This window comes from Cygnus atratus, chromosome 3 (genome assembly GCF_013377495.2).
Source record: "Cygnus atratus isolate AKBS03 ecotype Queensland, Australia chromosome 3, CAtr_DNAZoo_HiC_assembly, whole genome shotgun sequence".
Classification (NCBI taxonomy): Eukaryota; Metazoa; Chordata; class Aves; order Anseriformes; family Anatidae; genus Cygnus; species Cygnus atratus.
Genome location: NC_066364.1, coordinates 43667770 through 43688205, shown reverse-complemented (window position 1 = coordinate 43688205; position 20436 = coordinate 43667770). Strand labels below are relative to the sequence as shown.

General features: G+C 46.3%; 1 protein-coding gene across 1 annotated transcript; it reads left to right on the top strand.

The window, feature by feature from the left end:
* Positions 1-384: 384 nt before the first annotated feature.
* On the top strand, positions 385-20421 carry FAXC (failed axon connections homolog, metaxin like GST domain containing). Its single transcript, XM_035561752.1, has 6 exons — positions 385-659; positions 1391-1526; positions 6684-6880; positions 13612-13829; positions 18032-18148; positions 19785-20421. The coding sequence occupies exons 1-6, from the start codon at positions 385-387 to the stop codon at positions 20066-20068; spliced, it is 1227 nt and encodes a 408-aa protein (XP_035417645.1). The 3' UTR covers positions 20069-20421.
* Positions 20422-20436: the final 15 nt, after the last annotated feature.

Below are 20436 nucleotides of genomic sequence, written 5' to 3'. Positions count from 1 at the left end.
GGCTTTGATGGCAGGTGCCTCCTCTCTCAAACACGGGTGTGACACACGAGGGTGAGGCGGCAGCCCTTGGGGACACGGCGGCGACATCCACCAGCCCGCTCGGGCAGCTCCCGGCCTCACAATTTGGGCGAGGCTCTCCCAGCCCAGCGCCAGGCGGGCGCGGGTGCCCTCCGCAGGCCGCTCCGCGCACCGCCACCAGCAGCAGCAGCAGCAGCAGCAGCAGGGGCAGTAGCAGCAGTACCAGCAGTAGCAGCAGCATCAGCATCATCAGCCGCCGCCCCCCCGCCCTGCGCAGCGGCGGCAGGGGGCCGGCAGCCGGCGGAGCCTCCGGGCTCGGCCGGGCAGGGCCGGTGGGCGCCGTGGGATGCGGGTGCCGACCGCAGCATGCTGTGGGGGGTCGGGCTGGCGGCGCCCCGCTCCTGCGTGGCGGACCTGAGCCGCAACCGCAGCCTGTCCCTGGGCTGGTGCGCGGGGCCCGAGGAGCCGCCGCCCGCCCTCTATGGGGGCGAGATCGTCGCCTTCCCGCTGGCGGGCGCGGGGGCGGGCGGCACCATGGCGGCGCTGGGCTCCGACTCGTGGTGGAAGAAGACGCTGTACCTGACCGGGGGCGCCCTGCTGGCCGCCGCCGCCTACCTGCTCCACGAGCTGCTGGCCATACGGTGAGGCGGCGGAGGGGAGAGCGGGGCGGCTTGGGGAGCCATCTTACGGCTCCCTGCGCAGGGAGGGCTCGGGGGCCGCGGCCGGGCGTGGGGGTGCAGCCCTCTAGCCCGGGTGGGATGCGGGGTGCCCCGAGGGGACCGGGGGGAAGAAGGATTTCCCGTTTTACCGAGGGGACAAATTGGAGGATTGGAGCGGGGGTGTGCGACGGAGGGGCTTGGGGCTGCCATGAGCACGGCGCGGCACAACGCCCGGCGTGAAAACGGTGCTGAGAGCGGTGGCAGTGGATGGCCACGCTCATAGCCCTTATCAGAGGGACGAGGTGTTGAGGCCCGGCCGTTTCGTCTCTCTGCCTCGGTGCCATCCACCTTTTTGTTTACCACCACCTCTGAAGGGCAGGTGCGTGCCCGCCGCCACGGGTTGCGCGGGGACGCGGGGGCCTGGGCTCGTGTTTGCCCGTGCTGTGCGTGGGCTTGGCTCACCCGCCTCCGTGCCAGGCTTTCTCTCGTCTCCAATGTGGGATTAGCCAAGCTTCCTCTCTGCCGCAGCAGTGTAAGTGCTTTTTAGGGCCTCAAGATCCAACGAATAATAATAATAATAAAAAAATATTGCGGTAGTCCATTAAGGGAGGATGTGTGTTTTGCTTCAGCCAGGATTTTTCCTTTGTGTATTTAATGTGCTGATGTATGATGCACCTGTTTCTGGTTTTTAAATTATGTTTTGTTTTTGACAGGAAAGAGCAAGAGGTTGATTCAAAAGATGCTATTATACTGCATCAGTTTTCAAGGCCTAACAATGGTGTTCCAAGTCTATCCCCTTTCTGTCTGAAAATGGAAACTTACTTAAGGATGGCTGATTTACCCTACCAGGTACATTTATACAGTTTTCCTTTCCCTGTAATTGCATGAAATAGCAAGTAGGCATCCTCCCCTCCCAATCTTACTCATCCAGTGAGATGTACCCATACAACTGGCTGGGTTGATCAAAACTTTTTTATCTGCGGTTAAATTTGCGATATAGCCTTTAAAGGTACAACTTGAATGAAGTTGGTCTAGAACAGCTCTAGATTTAATTGGTAAAGCTAAATGAATGTTGGAAGTTAACTTGGTTTGAACTGCTGAAGTGGGAAAATAGCTCATAGTTTATGTAATGCTAAATAATACACTAAAACTAAAGCGTGGTATTATATGGTCTTTGAATTGCATCTTGCTAAAGAGAACAAGATTAAATAGCTGTAGCTTCTTGTTTTCCTGGTGGTGCACAGGGTTTCTTCCCAGTGCTCTCCTAGGAAGATGTGCCTCCCTTCTGCTTCACCTCGCATCACCGGTGCTTCCCCTCTCGTGAGGGAAGACGGGGTTGCTCTCCATGTTGTGAATACAGCTGCCAGGTTGTGGCTGGGTGCCTCCCATGCCGGCTTCCCTTGGGGGACTAAGCTCAAGGTACTCCAGTGAAGGAAAGGCAGGAGAGCACAATCTTGCTGTCTTGCCTGTTAATGTCAGGGTTCAGTTGTGATTCCACAAATTGGGCGCATGCTGCGTGGCGGTGTCACCAGGCAGCTTGTGCAGAAGACAGGCTCTTTGAAACAAAGGACAGGTCTTTTTGCTGTTTGTATAAAGCACTGAGGACATTTCAGATGTCATCATTACTGTTGTATCTTAGGTTGTATCTAAGGATCTTCGGTGGAAGAAATCTCTCTCTCTTTTTCTCTTTTTTTTTTTCCCCCAAGCAATGTAAGTTTGGGATTTTACTGTGTCTGCAAGGGCCTGAGCCGTCGCTCACCTCGTGCTCACCCCAGATGGGTTCAAGTCACTTTTTTTTTGCTGCATATCCAGGCGCTCTGAAGAATATTTTGATCAGTCTTTTGCAGAGGAAAACAAACCATTTAACAACTTTATTTCATATTTGGGGTTAATATTCATCCACATTCCTATGCAATTAAGCTCCTTTACATTGGAAGTGAAAGAAAACCCAATTAGTACATTTTGCTTAAATCTTTAGAAGCATAAAATTTGATGTTCATTACCTTAAGATTTAATGAAACTTGAATAAGATACTTCAGAGCATTTGGAAGCAGACTGGGGGGACTTCTGTCCCATGGGATGTATTTTCCTCATTTTGGGTTGTAGAACCTGAAAGATACTGAAGTTTGAATGTGTCGTTGGACCAGGAGGCGTTAATGCACATTGCTTCTCAAACCAGAGTAATTTGAGTAGAAATTGCACATCTGAAGAGAAGACTATTCCTGGCGACGTCTGTTTTCTCTCCAATAGTGGTTTATGCAGTTCAGAGGTTTGAAATGATTAAAATCGCTCTGGTGGGGAGAAGATAAAGAAAGCTGCAGTGTAAAAGATGGCTGTCGCAGGCTATGATTACTTCCAGAAGATAATGCTGCACATTTGTGTGATTCAGGATGGAGTCATTTGGAAAGCTAGTGCTGGGTAGAAGTCAGCCACCTGGCACTGTGGGGAGAGAGGGGTTTCCAGAGGGCTTTCCTTCCCTTTTTATTTCCTGTACTGTTGCTCAGTGTGTTGGTTTATACACAATTTCAGCATTTGTGGGGTTACCAGCCCTACCTAGGATTTTAGGCATAAGGTCAGTGGAGTTAAGCTTATGAGCTGAGGACACAGCTCTTGTGTCTGAAGGAGGTAGATTCTGTTTCTGTCTTCGTGTTAGGAATGTGGTGCTGCTTGCGGCTCATACAAGTAGGGGAAGGCGTAGGTGCGACTGTAGGGTTAAGCCATAAAGGAGCAGGAGGAACTTTGTTTTGTTTCTGTGTTACCTGTAGGCTGCTGTAGGTGACAGAGATGATCGATGGACCTCCTGTCAGGCGGCTCAGTTGCTGCCCGAGCTGGGTGGCCTGGTGGCAGGTCACCAACAGGCCTCTCACGCGATGGAATTGCAGCTGGCCCGTCCTGGTCGTCCTGTCCATGGCCACCAACCCTGTGGTGTTTCCAGTTCTTTGCTGGGGGTGGCTCTGGCGCTGTCTGAGTTTTGTGGCCTCCCACAGCCCTGGCCAAGGGAGGACATACCCCATGCAGCTGACAGGGGCAGCAGTCGCACTGAGTTACAGATGAACGCTGCAGCTCTCCGGGCACTGGGTGAGCTGGAGTGGTGCAGCTCGTGGCTCTGCAGGAGCTAGTGGTGGTAGCTACCACAGGTTACCTGGGCTGAGTGTCTGGGGATGGAGAAAGCTTGGGAGGTGCAGCCAAAGGGCCATCACCTTCCTTGGGAGGGGCTGCTTAGAAGGGAGGAACATGAAGCTGGGTGACAGAAAAAAAACAACAAAAGAAAGTTGTTTCTGATCAGAACAAATAGAGGTGCTATTCCTTTTTTGGTTCCTTGTGTTTTGACTTCACTGGAGTATATTAAAATATTGAGTGACGTGCTATATGTTGCACAAAATGTTTTAATGGTGTGTCAGAAGACAAGAGGAATGAAGTAAAGTGTTCCCACCTTTTCCTAATCTGGATTTCTCCAAACAGATGTGTTCTTATAATGTGCTTAGTTTTTCTTGTAGCTGCCTTTCTAGGTGCAAATTCTCAGTCAAAAATAATTCAGCCCGTTCTGCTCGGGCTGGTCTGTGCTATTACCTAGCTGTATTTTCAAAACATTTGATGCTTTTCTTCATAAAGCTCCTTTTAAAGGAACCTGTTCTGGGTGCTTGTGGAAGTCTTTTGGGTGTTCCTGTATTTCCTCGTGAATGTTAAGATTTGAACATTTACATATTCTGATGAGTGTTAGCACATCAGAAACATGATGTTTTCATGCCAGGTCTGTGAAGATGATACTCTCTATGAGAAGAGACATGAGGGAGAGTAAAATATAAGCAACAATAACTGAAAATGTAGAGCCTAATTTCTTCTGGAGAGCACTAGAAAATTACCCCAGAAGTGCCCTGCGCTGCTTGGTTTGTAATTTCCTCTGTAAATGATGTTCTCAGGAGCTCTTGTTATAGTTGCTTTATAGCCTGCAGTTCAGTACCATGAGGTATGAGGGTATTTTTTTTAATAATAATACCATAGCTTTCCTGCTTTGCAGCTGGACCAGTTTTCAAGTGGAAAATTGATAAATATTTGATGGCAATTAGCAGCAGCCATAAGGATACTGAGGTTTGAAGCCTAAAAATATCCACTTGAGAACAGTGGATACAAGAACAGTATAATGTGAGATTTGTTCAGAGATAAAGGTTTCCTCAGGTCATTGAAAGATGTTTCCCCTTTTGTTTGATAAACTGTGTGTAACAAAACATGAAAATCCTGCAAGAATTTTTTTAGGTTTACCTGTACCAACTTTCCTAAAACGACTTAGGCCATCATTTGTGTTTTTGAGAGTATAATATCAGTGCAGTACTAGCTTTTTACACAGTGTATTTGTATGTGTGCGCGTGCGTGCTTGAAGAGTTGTGTGGCTGAATAACAAAAACTTGCTTTTTCTGGATTGCAAACGATATGGAGCGCAGTAACTGCGATAAGTAATAGGCACAGCTTCAAGTCCACCATCTCCTGCAGAACATCAGTATCTGTGCACAGGGAGGGAAATCTCATCCTGAGGGGGCTGTGGACTCTCCGTTCGGTTTCAGGCGCTGGGCGGTTTCAGTGTTTCTCCCATTGACCAGGGCAGTCACCTGCACGTGCGGGCAGGGTGGATTCTGCTGCTTTGTTCATGCTGGCATGGATGCAGCGTAGGAGACGTTATATAACCCGGTATTCCTTCCGTGATATTTGCTTGGGCAGAAGTCCCGGAAAAGGCTGCGACCGGAAGGCTTTGTTTTCCCAGCAGTGTTATACAGTTCTTCTGCTCTGATCCAAAAGGGATGAGCTTCCAGGAATGGGCGCTCATTGGTCGTGGTGTGCGCATCCCTATTTTGAGTGGCAGCCAGAGTGATGTGTGCTCAGTGTGCTCAGGCCGAGCTGGGGTCACCTTCTGGTGTGTGCTCCTTGCTGCATGGTGACCTTAAGCCATCTTTAGGGGATTTGTGTGGGGTAAATGTTTGAGACCCAGACAGATCAGCTGAGAGCGGCTAACCCTGAACCTAGCAGCTAGACCCCAAAATGCTTAGGCTGACTGCCAGGTGTGGGGCGCAGAGCCTGCTCGTTGTGAGCCTTTCTGATTCAGTTTCTGAGCTAGGATTTTTCTTTTGCTAAATAACAGGACATGAGGAAGCGAAGCCCAAGAGAAGAAAAAAAGTTCTGCCATGTATCCCTACTTTCAGAAGTAAGAGAGAAATGAGATCAAACATCTGATCACATTTTGGAAGCCAGGCATTCCTCCTGTGTTTGTTAGATGAGGCATAAATTCTCTCATCTCTCTGTTTCACCTGCTCCAACTGGAAAATGGAGAAAATACATTAAAACATCCCTACAAGTGCTGCTCTGAGGACACGTACTGGTATTCAGCAGTGTGCTCGTGCTGTGCTCAGTAGTGGTGCTGGCCTCTCGTAGATCCAATTGTAATGACCCTGTCTGTAAATATGAGAGATTTCTAAGTTAGGAAATTGCAGAAGCACATGTAAAGGCAGATTTCCCTCCTGCCCAGTGAGGGAATGATACAATGATACACGTTTCGTTGTGGGCTCATGATTGTGTTTTATCCTCAGAGACAGTGCAGCTACTGAGACAGGCAGTGAATTAGTATTTATAACATAATTTTAATACAAAAAGTGCTGTGCTGTGTATGAGCCGAATTAAGGTGTGATTCCTGTGATTAAAAACTTTAGAACAATGGACCCAATCTTCTGGGAGATCTGAGCATCTCCAACCCCTTAAATATCCCTGGTACTCAAGTAATGTTAAATCACATGGCATCTAATATGAAAGCTTGTAAGACATTGCAGGACCTGGAAATAACTATTTTGGTATCGCGTAAAGCCGCTGCTCTGTTAGCAGCTCTGTTATGTACAGTTAATCTTGAGTATTAATTAAAAAATGTTACTTTTAAAAACACAGGGAGGTATTAAAAAAGCTTTATTCTCATTGAAACAGAATCTGAAGGACCTTTTTTGTCTGTTTACTTGCTTTTTTTCTTAGAACTATTTTGATGGAAAACTTTCCCCTCAAGGAAAAATGCCATGGATTGAATACAATCACAAAAAAGTATCTGGCACTGAGTTCATTATTGACTTTTTGGAGGAGCAACTCGGAGTGAATTTAAATAAAAACCTTGGTCCACGTGAACGAGCTGTTTCCAGAGCAGTGACAAAAATGGTGGAGGAGCACTTCTATTGGTAAGCTTGCATGGAAAAGCCGGTTGTCTGCTGTCAGACCTGCACTCTTGTCTGGAAGGGAATGCTTATTTTGTCTCGCGGTTATTGCAGTTACCCAATTATTAATTTCACAGCTCTTCTCACTGTGGAAGGCTGCTGCTTCTTTCTGCTTGTGCTAGTATGAGTCAGGAGTAGCTCCCCTGAGAGCTGTAGTGATGTGTAGGCAAGGTAAGGAATCGGCGTTGCAGAAGGAAGCAGCAGTGGGCTGTTTGTCCTCTTCCGTATGACCTCCACTGGGAACAGCCTGGTTAATAAGGAGCAAAGCCACGATGGCTGCAAACGTGTGAGGTTTGAGGGGGGAAACAAAAAATAATACCCAGCATTTGGAGTGAAACTAAAATGTTGTTTTCTTGTAGTTACTGGTTTTTTATTGTCTGTGTGTGTGATTACAGTGTGGGTTATTGCCTTTCCTGTAACAGAATATTCCTGTTAACAAGTATTGTTGGCAACAGTGCCAGTTGATAAGGATACAACATTAGTTGTGGTATCCTCAGAAGCTGAAGTATAGATATGAATGAAAAACCTAAATATAACTTTGCTGATATTCTATGCATTTTACTGACACCTTTGAAAATAGTATCTGTGATTTTTTAATTTTTATTGTTTTATTTTTATTCCTCCTCCTGCACCCCAACTTTTCATTTCACTGCTTTTTTAAGTGTCCTTTCCAGACTGGATCCATAGAAGTAGCAGGTGGATGTGGTGTCCTGGATGCTGCATTGGGTATCTCGTAGGCATAAGGCTTTTTCCCCAACCGTTTGCTTTCTAGCGTGCAGTTAAGTGCCTGTTGTACTGAGTCTTGCATTCATACAGCATTTTATTTTCTCCAAAAATGTGTGATTTAACTTGAATGCATTTACCATGTTTTTTTTTCTTTCATCTTCTTATTGAAGAAGAGCAGCAACAGGTGAACATGTGTACGTATAGTTAGTTCTTCAAACCATTTGTAGTGTTCCTGGGAAGGAATGTAGCATTCAGTAGGCAGGCTGAAACGATGCGGTTTCAAAATGAAATCCCTGCCTTCTCAGAAATGTGACTTTCACTGGTTATACCCATCTGCAGTGACATGTCCTCAAAAATCTGACCACAGCTCTTAGACACTTGTCTGCAAACCTGATTTTGGTTCTTTTTTTTCCCCCGGTTACTGTAGCAGCTGGACGGAAGATGGGGCCTTTTAATCCCTTAATGCTCCATCTCCTTGCCTAAGTATATTGTTTGTTTCATGGTCTGTGGACTTAACTGCTTTAAATGCAACATTACGGATGACAAACTTGTATGGCTTTTGTGTGTCCCAGTTACAAATCGCTCTTCCTTTGTGAAGCTGATGTCTGTCCATCCACAACCCCACTGAGCAGACTCAGCACTGTGGGGCACGAAATAGAGGAGTATGGGGGACAAGGAGCAAGGAGATGGCATTGAAGTAGGTGGATTAAGCTAGAAGAAATTGAAATAAAGACCTGCATGCCTGGTTGCGTATCCCTGTTGCTTTTTGTATTCAGTCCCACAGGTGAGTTTCCCTAGGGCACATGTTTTTTTTTTTTTTTTTTTCTGCAGCATAGTGAATGGTCCAGCTGTAAGTCTTGTATGTCTTTGCTGTGTGGCTGTATCAGAGGGTTTCTACTCCACCGCGCTGGTTCTCTGTGCTAGGTGCTAGGCGAACCCTGAGCCAGAGCTGTGAGGCATCACGCTGCTGTAACTCCTGGATAACAACCCTGACCACCCCGTAGTTACACCGTGATAAAATCAGGCCATAGCTGTGTAGAGCTGTGTGTGTCTGACAGGATTCATGGTTGTGAGGTTCCTTCACACCGGTGCGTGAACTTGGGTGCTTCCCACTTCCCACCAGGAGCTCAGGGTTTATTTGTGATGTCTCCAAGTCCCATAGTGAGGGACTTGTGAAAGTGATGGCCTTTCTGCAGAGTAAGGTTTATAAACTCAAGCCTCCAAAGCAGTAATATAAACTGTGATTAATGCAGTTCTGTTTCCAGCAGCATGCAAAGTAGTTTCATCATAAATAAGTAATACTGTAGTGCATCTATCGAATGAAGAAGCAGAGAACATCTTGTGGTGTGCTGTCTCCGGATGGAGCTAATCCTGATGGGTGCTCAGCATCTCCTCCTGAAATGTTTAGCTTTTGCTGAGCTAATTGCCTATCTTCAGCAGCAGCTCTGGTTGCTTAGTGCCTCTTAAAGGTGGAAATTGCTGCTTTGGCTGGAGCTGAGAGCAGTGTAGGGCTGTTGTGAACATCAGTCTCCAGCCACCTGGACTCTGCCCCAGGCTGTGATGCCTGGCAGGGGTCAGGCAGAGAGCCAGCGAGTGATTGAGTATACCCATTTTATTACTGGGATTACAGCATGTCTCTGAGATCCATGAGGCTGGTGCTGGAGCTTCTGTCCCTGGAGAAAGCTATAATTGTCAGCCTTTTGCCATGTTTAAATCAGCAAACGGAAAAAAACTCCTAACCTGAGCAGGGGTGAGGCTGAGTCAGCAGGAAGAGATGGGAGCAGACCAGTTCTGCGCCTCAGGGACCGGGCTTTGACCCGAGGTCCTCGATCTGTGTGCAGACCTCTGTCGTCTTCCGAAGGCTTGCCCTGGGTCACCTCTGCAACCAGCAGTGACCTGTGGGCCCTTAGAAACCAGCTAAACCCATTAAATTGGTTTAGCTGAGTTGTGAAACACAACCTTAGTGATTTATAAGTATATATACATGCATAAATCTATCCATTTCTTGCTTCGTCTTTTAAGAAGACCAGGTAAATACCACATATGTGATGAGTGAAGCATAGGAAGAGCTTGCTATGATAACACAAGTGAGTCTGACTTTGATAGGTACTCAGACTTGCCATGTATTGAACGTAATACATGTTTAACATCGAGGCAGTTATACAAGTGACATCTCACCTGCTATTGACAAGGCTTGAATACCACTGGTGGCTTAAAAGCCCTTTCCTCTGAGAAGTCACACAGCAGGTAAGGTGTCCACAGCTCATTGTGGAATGAATTTGTTATAATCCTTTTGTATATCAAGAAATTCCACTCTGTGCAGGATTCAGATGGGAAAAATAACCCCCAGGTCGAATCCTTTTCAGCATCTCCCCCTTGCCTTGATGCTTTTTTCAGTTCAGTTAGTTTGGGGATAATCAGGCAAGCTGCTGCTGATGAGTCACTTTCTCCATCTCTTCTCCTGATTTATGTATTGAGGACAGAGCTGCTGTTACATTTATACTTCAGATCTGCTTCACCTCTGTAGCATTTTTTAATTCATTATTGTTTTATTTATACTCCAGGATTTTTACATTTTTTTACATTTTTACAGATGTGCTGGCACTAACAGAAATGCTAATGTTTCCCGAAGTGCTCAGTTCAGGCCAATATTCAAAATGCCATCACATAAATACTAACTGTAGTTTAAAATGTATAATTATGCTGAATTAGACTACCTGATGTCTGGCATTTCCTAACTTTTTGTAATTTTTATAATGCTGTACTAATGTAGTCTAAGCAGAGGAATGATGGGTGGAACTGGATGCGGAGGAGCATGTTTTGGTGGGAAGCACTGATTTTATCAACCTTTGAACATAACCATTTTAACAAAGTGCCCATAAAGCTTGCTTTAAAAGTACCTATAGCTGTCCCTCTAAATCTGAGCCTACTTTTTTTCTGTGCTTTTGTGTGCTCTGAACCATAAAATTCTAGGCGTAAACTCAGCAGTTGTCTGTTGAGCTGTCTTCATTGCCCACATAAATTTGAGATCTGGGACACGACAACTTTACTCACTCAGAGTGACAGGCACACATCCAAGATCGTGCTTGATGATTTAGCTGAGATGGGATTACCAAAATCTGGTGCCGTTCTGCTTTTCCTGCATCGCTGTCCGGGTTGTTAACTCTTCATCTGGTATCTGCCTCTTCCAAACCCAAAGACTTTCTTCCCCAGAGCAAGCAAGTGAACATTAGGAAAATGTACTCTTGTTTTGTAGGACAGGCTAATTGGCTTTGTGGGAAACCTTATTTGTCCTGTCTCATGAAATCAAAGCTGTCCTGGGCATGGTTGATGACTTGGTGCGGTGCCAGCTCTCTGATGGAGTCAGAGTGAATAATAGTCCTGGAAGGGCTGGAGGGGCTGTTGGACTGGTGTGATTTTTTCAAAAATACTACAGCAGAGTCTCCTTTCTGCATTTTTGCTTTGTTTTGTCATGTTTTTCTTGCTGTCCCTCTGTATGGTGAGCGCCATTGTCGTAAAGCCACTAAAACTGTGCTGCAGAGTGGCCGGGTGAAGCTGATGAGATCCATGCTGGGGGATGAGGGTCTTCGTAGTCAGATGCACGGCTGTGCTATTGGAGAACAGGTTTTTCTCAGCTTATTCAAGTAAGAAGTATAATTAATAGCTGATGGATGTAGATAATACTTGTAATTAATTCCTGATGTTCTCATCAAGACCAGGTTCTTTCTTCCCCTTCAAAGCTGTATCTGTCCAAGGGCCTGTGTCCTTTCCCGGGCCTGTGTCCTTTCCCGGGCCTGTGAAACACAGCTGCCGAAATGTTCTGCTTTATGAAGTGCCCTTAGGCTTTGAGCCCAGTTTTCTTCCCATGTTTCCGGAGTTGTTTCACCTTTTATGTCTGTTCCTGGGGCAAAGCAGTTTTACAGCACATCTTTCAACCAAAGCTGATGCTTCTGGTATTCCAGTACCCATTTGCTCCAGTGCTTGCTGGTTTCATATTCCCCATTTCATTCTGGTGCCCCTTTCTAAATCCAGTTTTGTTTCAAACCCAGCTTTGTTGAAACTTGCCCCAAAACTTTGGTTGATTCATCCATTTTGAGCACTAAGGATTGTGCAACGTCTCCATTCGAAGACCCGCACTGAGGTATGTGAGCCATCAGTGGGATGCTGTTGTCATACTGATACAGCACAACAGGTCATGGAGAAACCCGGTGAGGATAAAAGCTGTCAGAAACAAAGCAGGTGCATTTTTGGTCCGTACTGTTCATGCATTTGCACCAACACCTGCATGGGCCTCACTGTTACTGGCTTTAATGAAATCAATTTGAGCAGAAGACGTTGTCCTGCAGGGGACAGCTTTTAGTAGAATTAAAATACCTTTCATCCTTTCTGAGAACATTGTTAATTTGAGAGTTAAGTGGATTTTTTTTCAGCTGTTTTGCCAGATATGCTCCTTTTACCTCATGTTATTAGTAATTCAAATAAGGAATTGGTGAAAATGTAAAGATTGAGGCATTTTTTCATTGTGTAAAAGTAGTTGTTCCCTGATGGTAGTGCTGAATTCACCTTCTGGTCATGATATACTGGAGTTTGATAAGGCATGCAAGTTTTAAAAAAAAAAAAAAAAAAAAGTAGGAGTTTTCCAGGATATACCTCCTTTTTTTTTTTTTCCCTCTTACTTTGAATTAGGTGATCTATATAGGCACTAAGGAAATTACACGCAACTAGAAATCTGTAGAATGATAAAACTGAAGTCATATTCTGAACTAAAAAAAATGAGCTCCAATCGTAGTGGAAATAGAAACATTTAATTATTAAACACCATTTAATATTTTACATATGTGAACTTGCAACTTTTGATATTCCAGCTTTTCTGTCTAGCTTCAGTAGTTTATCATATCTCATGAGCCTTTTTTCATACAATCTCAAAAGCATAAGCCTACTTTAAAATTTTTCAGTTTGGAAATTTGTAAAAATATAATGGAATATGGCTATAAATTCCCAATGTTTCTGAGGCCCCGTTGGCTTCAAACATTTGTCATGTCTACTTTGAGATGTCTTTGGCCCGTCTTTCAGTATCCTTTGAACTTTTGTCACAAGTCGTACGGTCTTTTGTTTCTTCAGAATATCTTGCGTCAGATGGTGCTGCATATTATAAAAGTTAAAGTAGCAACAGCAACAAATGAGTTTCTTTGCCTACGGTATTAATAAAGAACAAAAATTATTGTGGGAAGCAAAACATATAGCTGGTAAGACAGATTTTGGTGGAAAGACTTTTTGAAATAACGCATTTGCCATTTAATAAAGCTGCAGTACAGCCTGAAATACAGCGGAAGCCTTTTGAAGTGTATCTCATACAAGATCAACATCTTCATTAGGAGAAGAAAAAATGCCGGAAAACATTAACCTGATAACTACCACCTTTTCAGTTTTTTTTTTTCGGTAAAGGTTGTGTCATTGTTAATCTCTGAAGAGAGCGGAGATCTTTCTGAGAAATCACCGCTACAGTATTTATGTTGGTGCAAAGTTACTGCTTGACTAAGTTCCAGCAGTATAGAAAGCAAGGAGAACAGGTTGGTGGGAGAGGTTGGTTTCTCTGTTTTTCTTTGTTTTCCCTAGGTCTGTGCAGTCAGTCATCTGTGGCTAATAAACCCTTTTGGCACCGCGTTTTGTTCTGTGAGGTTAGCAAAATTACGTAGCGCTTATTTTGTATTTCAACGTGAACGTCACGTTCTCTTAAAGGAAGCCACGAGTGAAGAAACCCGGGGCGGTCCGCATGAGTATTGCGAAGTCAGGTTTCACTGCTTCCACTCGGAGGTGCGCCAAGGTCTGCTTTCGCTGGGCACTAGCTCTCCATCAGGGCTGAGAGTATTTAGTGTTAAGGTAGTCTGACCTTTGTGGGAGCTGTTGCAGGGTGACGACGGGCTCTCTGGGCGTTGCACTCTTACAGCGTGCTTTGTGCATCCTTCTAGGACTCTAGCTTATTGCCAGTGGGTGGAAAACCTTCATGAGACGCAAAAGATGATTTCGGTGTACGGCCCCCTCAGTGACTTGCTGAAGTGGATTCTCTGCCATCTGACCAAAGGGATCGTGAAGCGGGAGATGTACGGCCACGGCATTGGCCGCTTCTCGGAGGAGGAGATGTACACGCTGATGGAGAAGGACATGCGGACTCTAGCGAGCCTCCTGGGTAACGTACAACAAACGATTCGCCTTCTGCTTGTGCACAGCCCGCGGGGTGAGATCGCCCGTGTGTGGCAGCCTGGTCGCACGCACGGATGAGCTCACTTTTGTCAGTAGGTGGAGGCCATGCTGCTGCCGTCCCTCAGTGCCGCCTTCACTCCCGTGGGGACGGGGCTTCTTTCCTCGCTGTTTGTCACCAAATTGCCCCTCTAGAGGGGTAGGCGGGTTTCTTCTCTGTGCACCGTCTGTATCTAAAGGAGCAGAATGTGGCCTGTGGTTTTGGATGAGCGTTTTGCTGTGTGAATTCAGGAAAACGTAGTGTTCATTTTGGCAAATGTAACCTCTTATTTGTATTTTGGGGAATCTCTTTTTCCTAGCGGGGCTCATAACTATATGATAGGTTATTGTGAGGCTGCCGTTTGAAAGTCCTTTGCAGGTGTTACTTTGGTGAGCAGGACTTTGCTGCATTTGGTTGGTGTGAGCAGCTATATTCAAAGCTGTTGCTAGGAGATGGCTTGTCAAAACGGATGGGCTTAGGTGTGCTGGTTGTCATGGGTGGGTGCTGTGCAGGTAGCCTTTGGGTCGACCTCAGTCAGCTAGAACCACATGAGCCTCATTGCTGTTGTGTAGCTCAGGCTGAAGTCTGAACTGGAGCTGTCTGCACTGAGCTTCTGGGTTGCAATCTGCTGAGAGCTAATTGCACTGTGATCCCCGTTATGGGCCTCTGGAGAGGGGCTGAGCAGCAGGTGGCCCTGCCGGGGGGGGACTCCTTCAGCCGAGACCTTTTCCAGGTATAGCTGTTAGCATGTTTGCCTCTCCGTAGTTGCTTTTGGGTCTGTTCCCAGATTTTATTTGTATCCTTTCGACTCTGGAGCCTGTACTGATGCTCGAGTTTACGGTTTAGAGTTCAAACGGGTCGCTGAATCATCCAGTCAGGTCTCTAGGAATGGGTTGCTGTCCTGAGGCACCAGTCTCGCTTCTGGGTGAAGCGGGTCTTTCCAAAAGGCATCCAGCTTTAATCAGAAGATTTCAGGAGGTGGAGTTGCCACTGTGTTCATCAGTAATTGGTGGCAGGTGTTAATCACCATCAAAAGCTGTCCAGTTTCAGTTCACAGCTTGCCGGATCTCAGCCTTCAGGCGGACGTTCCTGTGCTAGTTCTTCCTCCCCTCCCTGGGTGGCCCTTGGCCTCTCCTTGTGAAGATAAATGCAGTAATCAAACCGTCAATCTCACTCTTGGTTTTGATGGGAAAAATGGCTGGAAATCCTCAAGCTTCTCTCTCAGGTGTTTTCTTCAAATCTTGGAAAAAAATGTGCCTTTTTTTCCCCTCTGCATTCTCTCAGCCTCCCACTCGCTGGACAGACCTTCTCCCCGCTGCTCCTACACCTCTGCCTGTGCCTGCACGGTGTGTGCTGCTCGTGGCCCAGTTTGCCAGCCCTGCGACTGCCCTTCGTTTTCTGCCACCACGCTGCTTTTTTTATTGTGTGGTGCGTGTGCTACCAGCAGGGCTTTAACACTCAGTTCCAGGTTATTGACGAGAACAGTGTGCCTGCCTGTATTTTTTAAAGCCTCGATGGGCACCCGCTATGTTATTGTTACTTTACGACATTATCAGCTGAATATTGTACTTTTTGTTTTCCACCTTTGCTTCTGAAATGGCTGTCAGATTAGTCAGTGTACAGCCATTATATTTGCCCTTTTGATTGTCTAAATATCTGTGGCCTTCAGGGGCCTGTCCCCATGGGGTGGGGACAGGAGGTGGGAGAGGGACTTCCAGCCTGGCTGGAGGCTCTCCTGAATCGCTGTGGGGCAGGACAGGGCCCTTGGTCAGCTCAGTGACCGCACAAAAACCTGGGTGAGGTTCCCCACCGGGTGTGTGTGCCCCTGGGTTTTCCCAGGAGAGGAAGTGGTTGAGATTTTGGCTGTTAATTAAAGGGTAGTGGTAAGAGCTTAAAAAGGATGCCTGTAAAGCCAAGTGGCTGCAAGTACCGACCTGCAGCTGTCAGTCAGCAGGCGTATCAGGTTAAAAGTGGCAGCCTGGAGGGGATGGGATGGTTCAGCTCTCGCTGCCTGCCGTTGTTGCTGCGAGGTCTAAGTGGCAGAGTTACTTCCCAGCATAACGTCGTTATGGATCGAGCCTCAGACCCAGCCGAGCAGCCTTAAATTCCTAGTGCTGGCAGCTGAAATGGGATTTTACACAGCCCGTAACTGTGGCTTGGGGACCGGTTTTTGAGCTGTGCTTGAGATTGATGAATGCTGGGCAGCACATAAATACGGGAAGGCCATAACATTTACCCAGTACGGAGTTGTCAGATATAGGTCGATGCAGCTGTGACAGAGCTGGGGAGAGTTAACTCCGTTTTACTATCACATCCGACATGCTGTAGGAAGTTACCATTATTCCTTATTCCTGAGCACTGCTTTGCCACATTACAGTACAGAGGGATAACGGATGATGCTGTGCTGTACTTTAGAATTTGCTGTATTTCACTGCTGGACAGTTTTTCTAAGATCATTCAATAACCCTAACTTTTAATAACCCGCTGAATTACAGGCAGCTTCTGTTGTACAAGGGAAGAATGTCCTGGGGAGATGGGATAACTGGATTGGGAGAATTCAATTACGGACAGCATTTCACGCTTTATAGCACGTTGGGCCAAGGCAGCCATCTAACCTGACCCCTGAAATGCCTCATGTCTCACTTGTGTGCCCTGCTTGGCGTCTTTGCTGCGGGACTAATGCCTGCGCTGAGGCAGCAAGCCGGTACTGGATGTTCCTTTTGCGAATGGCCTCTTTGAAAGAGGATTTTCTTCCCTGTCTTAGCTAGCTACTGTCTGTGTGTGCTGTGGTAGCTGCCCGGGACCGTCACGATGGCCAGGTGCCCAGAGAGGTGTGCGCAGCAGGCACGTCCTTCCTGCAGACCAGGGCAGTCCCACGTGGCTGCCGTTTCCCCCTGCCTGTGCGCCAGGAGTGCCGTGCCTGGGTCCCTGTCTGTTAGAAGGCAGTGCCTGGAGGTGGGGAAGCTGTGCGTGAGGAGAGCTGGTGGTCTCCTTTTTGAGCCCGTTGGGGCAGTCTTCTGGCGAGATAAATTGGCACGAAGGCGCCCTCGAGTTGGAGACCTCTGGGGAGAGGCAGAGGTTGGAGTCAGGCTGCAGGAGGTGGACGTTGCGTCCACCGCTCTCTGCTCCCCATGCAGGGAGCCAGTCTGTGGGATTGCCAGTCTGAGATGTTGATTATGTCGTGTGCTGCTGGTATAGGCACCTCACTGAGCTGTCTGTGTTGTGGCCGAGCGTGACATACCCCCCTCTCAGTCTGTGAAGCTGTGGCAGTGGGATGTGTCCGGGTGGCGCGGGGAGAGCCTGCTTTGCTGTTTGTGGTCTGTGGGGCACCTGTCTCTGAAGTGAGGGCGCTCCAGGACTCATCCCGGTGCCTTTCACAAGCGTGTCATGTTGCGTTGGGATGGAGCTGGGGGCAGTGAGTGGGAAGAGCCTCAAGGCAGTCCTCGGAGCGGCGTTACCTGGCGAGAGGTCCTTGGCAAACTCGCTCCAAGCCGTTTGCTCCTGCCTACGGCTGCTTTCTCCTCTATCTGCTGTGTCCTCGTATGTCTCCTGCCTCTCCTGGAGGCGCAGATCTGCTCTGAGCAGTCACTGTCAGTCTTAGCGATGCATCAGTTTCAGCCTGAACGAAGGCTGGGAGAGGGAAGCGTTGGGTACCACTCTCTTGTAGAGTCAGATGGATAATTTGCAACTGGATCTGTGCACATGAGAGACACAGGTTGATCAGCTTTCTGCAAGTGCATTTGTGATTTTTGAACCATGGCTGAACGATTTTGGGTCTCTACTGAAGGAGAAAATTGTGTTTTCAAGCACCTCCTTGTTGTAGAGGAGGTATTAACTGCAGCAGAACTAGTGTGGTGTGTATCCACTGCCTACAGTGGTGAATGGAGGTGCTCACTTGGCTGGTGGCGGCACTGTAACTGGCCAGGTTACGGGAGTGGTGGGTACATGGGGAAGCTGCACGAATGGATTTGACCTGCTGGGCCCTAGGATCAGCTTTTGAACCCTAATCAGTATTGAATCTCTGCCTTTGAACCCTTGTATCTTTTCAACTAAATGATTTTCCATAAAAATAGTGTTAAAGATTTAACCGGGGAAAAATCCAGATTTTCAGTGACATTTCCCCAGTGAAACGTTTGCTGTTGTATTTACAGGCGACAAGAAGTACATTATGGGACCAAACCTTTCCACTGTTGATGCCACCGTTTTTGGGCATCTGGCACAGGCAATGTGGACACTGCCAGGGACCAGACCAGAGAGGCTAATCAAAGGTAAGAGGTTTTAAGTGATCTCTGACAAAGGAAAAAAAAGAAAGACTCTTGGTGGCATTTGCTGTGTTTAAACTTGGAGCGCTTTGTAAGGATATTTGAAGATTGCAGGAGCACTTAACTGCATCGTAGGCTGTTCCTGCCTTTGATGTAGTATTTATATCCTGTAATGTTGTTTTTTCTTAAAATTCTTGTTTGTTTTCACTTTAATGTTCTGGATGGTAATCGTTTCTATTCCTGTACTCGATCTTTTCCCTGTTTAACGTAGCAAAGAGCAAATGCCTCTATGGAATGAATGCTGGGTAAAGTGTTAGAAGCCATGAGCCAAATTTTGCTGAACCGAGTAGTTTTCATTGACAGTAGAACTGCGAGTACTGTTGTCCCAGTGCAATTAGAGCCTTTGTTGTTATTAAGGATGCTGGGCAAGGAAAAGATTCCAGTCTGGCTTTGGAGTCGCTGTGTTTTTGCATGAATTGGAAACCAACATACTTCCCCCCCCGCCCCAACTTCTTTTTTCCCTTGTGCAGTGGTATAGGCACGTGAAGGTCTGGTGGAAGCATCTTGGCATCCCTTTGCAGAATAAAGCCACGCAGCGTGAAAATTTGAAAGAACTAAGGAGGAAAAGGATGTGAAATAGCTATAAAAGGAATGAATCTGATCTGTAGACCTACTCTGAGCAAGAGGTGGCTACTGAGGCAACAGTTTGGAGGCACAGACTTGCCCATTACTAGCACTTTGAGTTGAGGAAAAAATATACTTGAGATTTTTTATGAGGGATGTAAATATAGTCCATATAGTTCTTCCCCTTGACGTCTGAAGAGACACAGATAGGATTCTGAAGGGTCCATGGGTTTCAAGAAAAAATGATGTTTGAACTATTTTGTATCTAACAGAAATGAACGGTAAATGATGTAAATGCCCAAGCAGTATGGATGATTCTCTGTACCCATCCAGCTACTCATGCTGTGATATATTATGAGTGCTGGTTCCATATACACATCCATAATCCCTCTAATGTGCTGTTCTTTCTTTGTTCGTTGAAGTTTTCTCATAAATTCTTCTCTCTAAGCATACGCATATGTGTATGTATAAACATAAAGCATAACATACTCCTGTGGGCTAGGAACATTAGAGGCGAGTCATATAAAAACCAAACCCATGAATTTACCTTGCAGACAACGCTGCCATCTGGTGGTGCAAGCCCCAAACATCCAAATTCGCTAGATTTTAATAAATGAATGGATTGCGCATGTAGCATCAAATCCTGCCTTTAGAAACCATGTTTCTGCTAAGTAAGCAAGAATTTTGATATGAGAATCTTACGCTACTAGTGTCTTGTCCTGATTTATTTCTGTAGATGTTGAATTTGGGCTAGTTATTTTGCTACGTGCATTTATATTCATTTCAGTGTAACCTTTCTTATTACGTGTGGGTTAATAGTGTGTGTTTTAAGTTACGTGAACAGCCACTGAGAGGATTGACTGGATCTTGCCATTGTTAAAAAAGTTTTCTGGTACTTCTTTGGAAAGAACCTGCACAATTTATTTCCAAACTACGCTAACGTGTTCCTGAATCAGCCGTTGAGTTAAAGTGTTGTTGACTGGATGTATTTACCGGAGTCTATTGTGCTGTGTTGCAGGTGAACTGATTAACCTTGCTATGTATTGTGAAAGAATAAGGAGGAAATTCTGGCCAGAGTGGCACCATGATGATGATAACACTCTGTATGAATCTGAAGAAAGCAGTGAAGCAAGCAAGACTCACTCCCCTTTGCAGGACTTCAGTTTTTATTCAAGGACAGAAACATTTGATGAGGAAGGGAACAGTATTTCTCATACCCCTGACACAGATTACACTGGACACTCGCTCTTTGATTCGGATGTGGACATGGATGACTACAGAGATCATGAACAATGCAAATGATGTGTACAAGCATCTCCCGTTTTGCAGACAAGCTGTTTCTTGGGATCAGTCTGATTTATTTTCTGCTCCAGGCTGGGAGGAGGTTTGTACCACCTCCAGGAGACCGTTGTGCTTGACTTGGTTGTCACATGTTACCTGGACTGTCTCAACCTTATTTCATTTTGTGTAACTGTCCAGATGGAACCAAGGTAAACAGATACTTAAAACGCGCATGGGCAAACCGGAGGTCCAGAGGGCAACGGGACTTTTCAATCTACGTTTTTGCTCTCATTGAAAAACAAATCCCACAGCTGGGTGGGAGAAACATCCAGGCGGCAGAGCACTTGTAAGAGCTGGTTTGTGTTGATATCTTTATGGGAATGGGTTGA